Consider the following 11,455-nt stretch of genomic DNA (forward strand, 5'->3'; position numbering starts at 1 on the left):
GACCCTATAGGACAGAGTAGAACTGCTCCATAGGGTTTCCAAGGCTGTAATCTTTACAGAAGCAGACTGCCACATCTTTCTCCCACGGTAGCAGCTGATGGGTTTGAACCTCCAACTTTTCGGTTAGCAGCCAAGTACTTAACCACTGCACCACTGGGGCTCCTTACTGAATACGTATACTAGCGTTGTTTGCTTAGTGACAGAAGGAAAGTTTGCCGTGAAATTTTAAACAATATGTAGGATATATATATATTTTGGTATTTTTACAGATCAACATTTCAAAGCTCCTTCTAGAGAGAGAGGTTACCGTTATGAGCCCTGGTGGTGCGGTGGTTAAGTCTTTGGCTGCTAACTGAAAGGTCGGCGGTTTGAACCCACTGACCACTCTGTGGGAGAAAGATGCGGCATTCTGTTTCTGTAAAGATTACAGCCTTGGAAACCCTATGGGGCAGTTCTGCTCTGTCCTGTAGAGTCACCATGTGTTGGAATTGATGGCAGTGGGTTTGGTTTGGTTTTGGCATTAGAAGTTTCCTTCTCCCCACTTTGCCGACGTGGTTAAATGAGGTATTGGCATCTCACTAAAAGCTAGAACTTGTATCTCGGAACAGCAGGTGCTTCATACTGGAGGGTTTTTTTCTTGTTATTTTTGTTACACGCTTAAGTTGGTCAGCCTTAAATATAGGCAACTATTTTAACAGCGTTACCTCTTTAAATGGACTAGAGGGCCAGGGCGACAGTTCATTTTCTGGAAACACACAGACAAAACAACGGCACAGATTATCACAAACATCTCACCATCTTCAGATTGCCTGCTGTGTGGCTTTCCCCATGTGACCTCTACATCTTTCTTCCCATTTTCTTCATTCTTCTCTGGCTTTGATTCCGTGACTTTCTCCTGAATGGGAATTTCCACAACAGAAGCAGCCAGATCAAACTCCAGAGTGTGCTGGGGAGCAGGGTCACTGATAAACAGTAACAAGGTTCATGTCTCGGTTCCAAGACTTCTTCAGAAGGGCTGCATCTGGCTTTTGTGACAGGCGGCAGTGTGGCTTGGATTTTGTGAAGTCTACAGATTTGGGGGAGAGTGGTGAAACTGATCACAGATAACTCCATTAGAAGTCTCAGTTTCAGGGAAACCTATCAGACCTCCCATGTGAGATTCTTTGGGTGAGGGTGGGGCATCATGCAGTATCATGGTCAGCTTGGAGGGCCCTGAGCAGGCAAAGGCTGGCTGGCACTTGCTGATTTGCACATGGTCTCCCAAGGCCACTGAGGCAAGCTCTCTCATATCTTGGAGATTTCCAATAAAAGTATGTAGCCATTGCAAATTTCTCACCAGATATTAAGAAATAAAACCTAATCCAGAATGCCTGAGGCATTTTTTTAAAAAAATCAATTTAATCTGAGGATTGTATTTGTGGATCTAAGGTTTTGAACTGCCATGCCCTGTCATGGATTGAATTGTGTCCCCCAAAAAATGTGTGTACCAATTTGGCTAGGCCGTGATTCCCAGTGTTGTGTGGTTGTTCTCCATTTTGTGACTGTAATTTTATATTAAAGAGGATTAGGGTGGGATTGTAACAGTACCCTAACCCAGGTCACATCCCTGATCCAATGTAAAGGGAGTTTCCCTGGGGTATGGCCTGCACCACCTTTTATCTCTTGTAAGAGATAAAAGGAAAGGGAAGCAAGTGGAGAGTGGGGGACCTCATACCACCAAGAAAGCAGTGCCAGGAGCAGAGCACACATCTTTGGACCTGAGATTCCTGCGCAGAGAAGCCCCTAGTCCAGGGGAAGATTGATGACAACGAGGACCTTCCTCCAGAGCCAAGAGAGAGAAAGCCTTCCCCTGGAGCTGACGCCCTGAATTTGGACTTGAAGCTTACTAGACTGTAAGAAAATAAATTTCTCTTTGTTAAAGCTATCCATTTGTGGTATTTCTGTTGGAGCAGCACTAGATGACTAAGACACCCCCAAAACGGACTGCTTTTGCATTAGAGCCAGATCGTTTGAAAGCAGGATCTTATGTGCAGGCTGTGTTCCTACTCAAGTTAGATGAGTGACAAATGATTGTTAATATCTGCAGTTGACCAGTTACTGAAGAAACTGTTTAATAAGCTTGATTAGCACCAACAAAGCTGTGATAGTTTATTGCATGTTGCAACAGGAGGTTATACATTTCACGGGAAGATTGGAAGACAAATACACCACTACAGCAGTAATCGTGCCATCTGGAACTGGGGCTACAGAAGCTCTTTCCTGATAATAGCTTGTCTCAGTATTGGATAGCACCATAGTGCCTGTGTCCATGAAGACACTCACTGTGATGAGCGAGGACTCATCGGTGAAGCTTGGCGAGAGTTACCCTGAGATTGGGACTTTTTGGAAAGATCAGCACCACCTATCAAATTCCCCTCAATTACCTCATCAGAGACTTTCCAGAACACAGCCCTCAGCAGACCAGAGACTTGGGATATAAGCAGAATCACCACTTGCCTCATTGCCCTTGCTTTCTCAAGGATTTGCCAAGAACTAGAGCTCCCAGCCAGTAAACATCATTGATAGCAAATGTGACAAAGGTGTGGTCTGTCACAGACATGGTCTAAGGGCATGAAAGGGCTGGTGTGCTCCTGGGCTGGCTGGGGGTCTCTCCTGGGCATAGGCTAGAGTGAGCAGAGGTGCTGCTTCTGGAGGCGGACTGGCACTGCCCTCCTGGTGCCAGCCCACTGCCCACTCTGCCCCCGGGCTCTGAACCACCCCCTGGTCACTTACTGAGGGACCGCCAGACTGTGTTCCACGGCAGCTGCATCATCTTACTTTCTACCTTTTATTTAATGAACAATCTCTAAGATTGATTTACGAATTCCCTCTAAAATTAGATGATTAGTTAAATATTCTTTCTCATTTCATGTGATCTTATTAACTGACTAATGCAATGCTTGCAAGTCATGATCCAGTGTTCTCTCAGGCCACACTGGCTTGGACTGTTATTGGGAGGTACCCCAATAAGTGTTCATCATGAGCTGAATTTTTCTTAATTTTATATTACTGGAGATTTCCTTTATGTTGTAGCAAAATAGTGTAACTAGCATATGTCCTTGGAGCAATTAGTTGCTGCTTCAGATTTTTAGATTGCCTGGAGGTCTTCTGTTTCCTGTGTATCTTATCTTGCTTTCAGTATTGCTTGCTCTGGTTCTGGTTTATTGCTGATGCCTCAACAAGACTTTTGTGTGTGTCTGTTCACGAGGAGGAGGAGGATGTGTAAACATGAACTGATTGCAGATAGCCAGTCAGGTATCTCAGGTAGCTCATTAGTCGTCTTGAGTGCCTGTTGTTAATACTATTGATCTATGATCACATCACTTTCTCTGATCGTGGTTTAGGCTTAGAGTGTCAATATTGTGTTCATTTAAAAACTGTTAATCCTAAATGACCAGGGCACCCAAAGGAACAATCAGCAAAGCTAGCCTTAGAGTGGTAAAGGCATGAATTGAGCCCTGTGGAGCAGATTCTTCTACCTCAAGGTTTTTTGAAAATCAACTTAAGAGGTTAATGATTATGTTTTGTGTTGGGAGCGAGCTGGAAAACAAGTGCTAAATGTTTATGTTGCTGAACAGTAGAAAGTTTAAGTTTGATTTTTAACAATGTGGTACTCGGCAGAGAGCTTGACTTTCATTATAGTGTCAGTCTGCTCTCAGGCAGCTGTGAATGTTCTTATTGCCAGTTTTCATCTGTGCTTGGGCTTTACTTTAAAATTTAATCAGTAAAACCTGAGCTTTACTTTAAAAACTTTACTATTAAAAAAGTATTATAAATGGTTACTCTCTTTCATAGCTTGGGCAATTAAGTTTTAACCATTTTACCATGCCAAAGGACATCCGAGAAGATTTTCTTCACCTTGTTCTCTTTTTACACTTCCTAGTTAATATTTCACAGCAGCCCATTTAAGGATGCCCCCTCAGAGGTTGAACAGCTTCTATGGAATAATCAGGGAAGTGTTCATTTGATTTTACTATTAGGATTGTATTTGTTGATTGGTTGTTGGTGCACAGAGATGTGAATAGTAGCTCCATGAACATTTCACCATATTTGGAATTCTAGGGTGGTGAGAGAACATCACTTAAGGAACAGAGGTGCTTGGAAAAGAGTGTAGCTCACTGTTAATCATTTAGTGACTGAGTAGTCTAATATATGAGACTTTGAAAGGTGTAGTACCCTAGAATTTCCTTTCCACTGCTTAAACAGCACTTTTTGGTTTGTTAAGCGTTATTTGTTAACACCTAAGAAAATGGTCAGCAGCTCAGAGAATATGTAGAACTCGAATCATTTTTTTTTCCGTTTGGGACAGTACTGAGAAAAGTATTGGGGTGAGGGGTTGGGGTTTGGATTGTTTGTAGTTGTAGTAAAAGGCAGTTGGGAGTTGGAGTTGGTTATTACTTTTCATAAAGAAGGGAAGTTCTTAGCCCATGTATGCTTGTAATGCATCATCCAGCTTCCATCAAGCATTTCTGGTCTTGCATATAACTGATCCAAGTTGATGCTAAAACAATCGTTTTGTGTCTAATCTCTTTAGCAGGGGGAGCAATCTCAGAACTGTTGTGAAGACCTGTGGAGTTCTTCATTCTTCCCCACTTTGCTGTCATGTGGCCTCTGGACACTGTGGTCAATCATTTGAGATTGACTTTAATTTAAGACAAAGGCCTCTGCCTCCTGCCCAGGAGGTGGAAGGAGTGAATTTTATGTTTGAATGAAGAAGTGAATTATGGAAGAAGAGTATCCCCCGCTTCCCTTCCCTTTCAAGCGTAAGTCCAAATAGGCTCTCAGGAATGAGGATTTGAGAAGACATCACAGAGGAGTTTTGACTCATTTAACCTTAACATTTAGTTGTGTTTCTGGAGAAAAGATACATGGTTTTTGCACGTCTATCCCAGCATCATTTAGACCTGTCACTTCCTGTCTCCTGTTTGCCGCCTGTCCTCAGTGCATGCCCTGGAGTGACATGTTTTCCTGCCAGTGTCCTAGAAAAACTTCTCTTGGATATTTTCTTTCTTCCATTTTCAAGCTTACCCTCTCACCAGGATACCTCCTATGTTTCTGTATTGTCTACAAAGGATGCTCAGGCAAAGAAAGTGCTTGAAAGATTTCAAATTCCAGAAAGGGAAGAAAGATGAGAAGTCCCTTCTTCCTACCATGCCAGATTTTTCTCAAGAAGCTGGGTTTTTCCCTTCTTTTTCTTTCATTTTGTGTGTCCCTCCAGCATTGGTTTATTTGCATTAATCATGGTTTTTGAAGATAGCTAGTTTCATCTGTCTCCAGCAAAGAATCATCAGTAGTTCATATTGCACTATCTCTGCTGGCTTCCAGAGATGGAAACAAACCAAGGTGTCTCTAAATAAGCTTCTTTTTTATTGGGGTGGGGGAATCTATGCAAGAACTAAAGTAAAACCGTCCAAAATCAAAGCAGCAACAACACAGGTCAAATCAAAGATGAAGGTAAATTTTTTTTATCATTATTTCCTTCCTGTATCCATGCTCCTGGTTTCTTACTACATGTTTTCAGTCACTTCCTTTCTGTGAAAGGTCGCTTAGCTTTCTCTCTGTCTCTTTTTTTATTTTTGTGCTTTTACTGTTCTTTATATGAAAAGTTGCAGATTGGATGGACATGTACATTAGATGGTTGAAGTTCTCTGAAAATCCAGAGTAAAGACACCATGTGTTGAAAGGGCCTGCTGGCCTCTCTGAGTGGAGCTTTTTAGCTGACCAAGAGTTGGTTACCCTGGGTACATTTTCTCAGTATTTTCAAAGGAGAGTTTAAACACCATGCGTATTGTGAAATCCACATCAGCTGGGAGATGCTTCTGTAAATAGCTGAACAAGTTGATTGGCTTTTGGATTTGAGGTAGAAATCAAGGTGGAACACATCAGTAAGTCCCATTCTGTCTTTTAGAACCAGGTTACTTAGCAGTTGAAGGGGAGAGCTCTCTCTGAGTCAGCTAAAATGTCTGTATTGTTAAATGCCACGACTTCTCCCTCAAATGCCCAGCCTGTAAATTGCATCTGAGTTACACCAGCAGTAGAGATTGGTAGGTGGCTCACTAGACATGTTTTTGTTTTGCATACATTATACCCGTTCCATTTTTCTCTACACTGTGTACTGCAGTCGTGTGCAGACTGCAAAGTACCTTGGTTTCCTGTTCTGTGCATTTGGATTTTATGCTCTGTCTGCCTCCTAAACTGGCTACTGAGAAAATCAACTGAAGCCTTGTCAGATTGTCTCTGGCAGCAGCTCGTAATAATTATTTATGCTTTGGATTTTTTATTCCAGCTCCTAAAATCTTCCGTCCATTTTAGTTTGAATTTCTCGAGTTGTACAATATATGTATATTTTCTTCTTCCCCTGTTCCCCGCTCCAATTTTGTTTTCTAATGTTTGGTAGTTTTGTACAAGATGAGACTTAGCCTTGGGTATTTCTTGCTGAAGCTTTAATGCTTTGTAAATAAAATCGGATGTTTATTAAAGAACAGATGTAGATGTTTGTTTGTAAGCACCGATCACTTCTGAAACTCACCACTTTGCTTTGTACTATGAAAAATGCGGCTTTCTGTGTTGAGAGAATGTTGGATCTCCATTCTGGGTAGAAATACAGAATTGGTAGGGCTGGAGGATGGGCAGGCAGTCCAGATTTCTGCCTCTAGACAAGATTATAAATAAATGATTTAAGGAAAAAGTTGATATTAACCCAAAAGATTGTCTAGTGATTCCACAGTGTCTCTTCGAATTCTTTAGCTCAGTAGGAGTTTGTGTGAGTTGACTACTTTGTAGAAGCCACAGTGCTGGGCACTCTTGACGGTTACAGAAACGAATGGGAGGAGGCTCCTGCCTTCTACGGACCTTTCTCACAACCTAAAACCAAAAAAAAGAAACAAAAAAAAAAAAAACCAAACCCGCATCGAGTTGATTCCAACTCATAGTGACCCTATAGGAGAGGGTAGAACTGCCCTGTAGGGTTTCCGAGGAGCACCTGGTGGATTCGAACTGCCGATCTTTTGGTTAGCAGCCAAACTCTTAACCACTATACTACCAGGGTCTCACAACCTAGTATAGTTAGTTAAATTCCTCCTTACTAGCCCTTTTTTTCCCCTAGATTAAATTGTTTTAAAACCCATTGAATACTCGTTTTCTAAAGAATATTTCTTAAAGTCTGTTTAAGTCCTTGATTTTAATCATCTCCAAATCTGAGTGTGTGCTTAATCTTTTCTAAGTGACTGAGAATCCTTCTTTGACGTCATAGCTGTCTCATAGCAACCTCGACCCAAGCAAACAATGAAATCCTCTGTTCTGTAGAGTAAAGGGAGTAGGCAGGGGGTCAGGGAGAATCAGGTGTCTCTCACTCAGAAAACATCTTCAGAAGCCTTGGGCAGGAAGAGTACCTAAAAAGGGAGAAGGAGCTACATTTAACATCTATTTTGCTGATAAACATTCTAATTCTAAAAGGGCATCTTGGCCCTTGTCTTCATGAATTTTCATTTCCGTTTAAAATTCCTTACACGGACAGTGTTTCACACTTTACAAATTATTTTCATGTACAGTATATCATTTGATGCTCAAAGTAACCTTGCTGCAGTAGGCAAGGAAGTCTTAATTTACAGAGGAGGAAATAGAAATAGAAATTTGGGAGGATAAGGCACTTGCCTCCTGGTTCAGTGTTCGTAATCCTTACTATAGAAGGTTTAGGGGCATTTAAAGTTGTTAATAACTTAATTCAAATTAATCCTCTTTTTTAGACTTTAATATTTGATTTCTTGTTTGTTGAGATTTAACTGAGCTTTTGAAACCCTTAATTTAGATCCCGCAGTTTGGAGGGGAGGGGAAAGGGTCAAGAACAGTATAGCTCTACTGTACATTTGAGGTGATTTGGAAGTTTCACTTCAGCTTCTAAAGTCTTTTCATCTTTGTTTTCCCAAGAGGTAGATTTAAACTTGTTAAAGGATGTGAAAAGAAGGAAGACTGGTGAGGTAGTTATTAGGAAGCATAGATAGTAAAGCAACAACATTGTGATTTTTTTTTCCCCTGCTTTATGGCCTAATCTGTTAATAAGGACTGGATTTTTGTATTAGAGTATACTGTTTTGACAATGGATGCATCATACCTTTTGACTTTGAAGGATATCTCATGTTGAAGAAATTAAGTTATATCAAGGAAGATTCAACTGAAATACCTCGGAGTGTTGGCTGAGGTGGTGAAATTCCTACTGAGACATGAAGACTTTGGCCACTGGTTTCATCCTTGTGAGCCTGGTGTTGGCCTTCTACATGCCTTTCGTGGTGACTTTACCTAAAACACTGGCCATCCCCAAGAAGCTGCAAGAAGCTGTAGGGAAAGTTATCGTCAATGCCACAACCTGTACTGTCACATGTGGCCTTGGCTATAAGGAGGAGACCATCTGTGAGGTGGGCCCTGATGGAGTGAGAAGGAAGTGTAAGTTTCAGCGCTTGGAATGTCTGACCAACTGGATCTGTGGAATGCTCCATTTCACCATTCCCATGGGGAAAGAGTTTGAGCTGAGCTGTCTGAGTTCAGACATCCTGGAGGTTGGGCAGGAAGCTTTCCGGTTCACCTGGAGACTTGCTCGAGGTATCATCTCCACTGATGATGAGCTCTTCAAACCCTTCCGAACCAATTCCCACTTTGTGAGGTTTGAACCTGCTCGCGAGTTTGACTCTGGGACATACCGGTGTGATGTGCAGCTGTTAAAAAACTTGAAACTTGTCAAGAGGCTCTATTATGGCCTGAGGGTCCTTCCTCCCCACTTGGTGAACCTGAATTTCGATCAGTCCCTGACTGAGGATCAGAAGTTAGTAGATGAGGGCCTGGAAGTGAATCTGGACAACTATTCCAGGCCTCCCCGTCCAGCGTGGAAAAAGGATGTGGCATCTGCCTTGAGAGTAGGAATCGCCAGTGGTGTGGCTGGCGGCGTGTTGCTGAGCGTGGCCCTCTGCAGTGGGCTGAGGGTGATACACGGCGACAGCAGCCTTAGCAGGTTCAAAGATTGGCGCCCAAAGGACTGGCTGTTCAGGAAGCCTGGCTAGCCTTTTAGAGAGCGTTCTGGCTGCCACATTGTGGATGGGCTGTGAGGGAGGGTCCCACTGCCAAGAGTGTGTGGGGAGGGGGTTGTGCATTATGTACCAGATGGATCTCTCCCTGATCCCCCCTTCCCACCAGGTGCCTAGGAAACTGACTGCAGGCATCTCCCCTGTTCCTGGGAAGAGTTCTGTCTTCCAAGCTTGCATTCATTTTGTACCCTTTACAACTTGTAGGCCTCCCCACCTCCACCATATATTCATGTAGAAGGATGTATTAATAGCTTTTCTAGTGAAAACATTTTTTTTCCTCATCAATAAAAATAATTAATTCACAGTAGCTGTATGATGACCTAACCTTTTCTTTTGTGCTCTTTAGTTGAAAATTCCTTGTGTTGGTTTAAATTTTCCCATAATTGGTCTGGCTCTCATTTTCCTCAAGTTTCTTAGAATAGACATTGAACAAATTGTCTCTTTGTAGGGGGCCACATGCCCTCGTGTGGCAGAGCTGAGGTTGTTAGTAACACCATTATGTATGTAATAGATGCGTGTATGTAATAGACAGTCATTCAATGTTAATAAATTACCTGCCCTCCCTGTACTCCCGCAGGTGAACCCTCTCGGTACACAGTTACATTGAATTTCCTGGCACAACACTGGATTCTTGTAGGTTTCTCCTGATGATTCAGACAGTTCCTTGGCCTGCTTCCTGCTTCTTTCCTGTTAGCTTTGTCAGTGTCCTGAAGCTTGTGTTCCTGGGAAAGTTCAAGTGGATTGGTTTCTTACAGCAGCCAAGGCCCCCTAAGGGAGGAAGAGTACCTACACCCCTCTATAGGAAATCCAATCTTAAGACCATAAGGGCCATTCAGACTCTGAGATAATTGGCTTGTTGGAACCATCCCTGAACAGGCCTGGTCACCAGCTGAGCTAATTCTACTGATAGAATTACAGCGTTTCTTCCCATCGCTTTTCTCTAGTTAGCAGAAGGGGATAGCAGAAACGAAAGACTTAGGCCAGTGGCACTTTTTCTAGCCGTCCGTCAAAATTGCCCAGATGAGCTTTTGAAAAATTAAGATTCCTGAGCCCCAACTCTGAAGATGCTAATTCAGTTTAAAGTATGGCCAAAGAAGCTGTATTAGTGTCTCTACTTTTTTATTTAAAAAATATTGAAACCCATAGGAAGGCTGGAAGAAATGTTTGATGACCATCCATAGACCCTTTACCTAGACTCACCAATAGTTAACATTTTGCCACATTTATGTTTCTTCCTAAGTATATATTGATTTTGCTGAACCATTTGGAAGTGTTAGACATTGTGACCCTTCACCTCTAACTCATGCATGCATCTCCTAAAAAGGACATTCTCCTATATAACCACCATGTCATACCACACCTAAGAAAATGAGCAGTAACTCCCTGATCTTATGTATAGTCTACACTCAGATTTCCCCAGTTTCCAAAATCTTACAGCTTTTTTATGTTATTTTTTGATCCAGGATCAAATGAAGGTTCACATGTTACATTTGATTATTTCTCTTTAGACTCGTATTTTATTACAGGTCCTTTGCATTTGGTATTTCATAATGTTGATTTTCTTGAAGAGTATAGCTAGGCCAGTCGTCTGTTCTTCTACAGTCTGGATTTGTCATTTCCTCACTATTAGATTCAGCTTCAACATTGTTGACAGGAGCCCTACGTAGATGACAGTACCTACTGCATTACATCAGCAGGGACATAATGTCAGGCTGATCCACTGTTGGTGATGATAGATTGTTCATTTGGTTATGGTGGTGACTGTCAGATCTCTCCAAAGGTGTATTTTTTTCCCTTTGTAGTTAATAATCTGGGCAGGGATACTTTGGAGGTTGATTATTTGGTGATCCTTGCCTCATTCACTGTTGCATGTTGGGGTTGCAAAACGGTGATTCTTCTAAGTTCAGCATTCCTTCTATTAGCCTGCATTTTTCTGTAAAGAAGAGCTTTTTTTACCCTCCTGTTATTTTTGAGATGTCAGTGGGTTCTCTTTTTTATTCAGTGAATTATATACTCCATTACAGATGTCATTTTTTTTGATGCTCAAATTGTCCTAAATTTTGGCCAGGGAGCCCCTTTTGTCCTTTTGATATGGTCCATTTGACTTTGAGCATTTCGTTGTTTTCTAGTACAAGATGTCCCAGGTCCACATTTGGACTTTCCTTGTCCCAAACCTGAATCTGCTTTTCCTCCAAGGGACCCTGGTTCTTCTTAGTGTGGGCAGTAAGTATTTAGGAACCAAGGTCTGTGTGCTAGGTGCGCTCATTACTCCTGGGGAGTCATTGCCTCTGGGCCATCTCAGTGTCCCACACACATGTAAGTCGTGAGGTCTAAGCATCTTT

The 11,455-nt window shown here is 42.1% G+C and overlaps 2 protein-coding genes across 3 annotated transcripts in view; both read left to right on the forward strand.

The window, feature by feature from the left end:
- RBBP5 (RB binding protein 5, histone lysine methyltransferase complex subunit) overlaps positions 1-6,926 on the forward strand; it is a 41,568-nt gene extending 34,642 nt beyond the window's left edge. For both annotated transcript variants that reach the window (XM_004375234.2, XM_004375235.2), the window contains exon 14: positions 4,574-6,926. In XM_004375234.2, coding sequence (XP_004375291.1) covers positions 4,574-4,602 — 29 coding nt within the window. In that variant the 3' untranslated portion in view covers positions 4,603-6,926. The remainder of the gene's footprint in view (positions 1-4,573) is intronic.
- Positions 6,927-6,963: 37 nt separating this feature from the next.
- On the forward strand, positions 6,964-9,703 carry TMEM81 (transmembrane protein 81). Its single transcript, XM_023730313.1, has one exon. The coding sequence runs from the start codon at positions 8,259-8,261 to the stop codon at positions 9,087-9,089; it is 831 nt and encodes a 276-aa protein (XP_023586081.1). The 5' UTR covers positions 6,964-8,258; the 3' UTR covers positions 9,090-9,703.
- Positions 9,704-11,455: the final 1,752 nt, after the last annotated feature.

The sequence above is a fragment of the Trichechus manatus genome, unplaced genomic scaffold (genome assembly GCF_000243295.1).
Source record: "Trichechus manatus latirostris isolate Lorelei unplaced genomic scaffold, TriManLat1.0 scaffold00035, whole genome shotgun sequence".
NCBI lineage: Eukaryota > Metazoa > Chordata > Mammalia > Sirenia > Trichechidae > Trichechus > Trichechus manatus.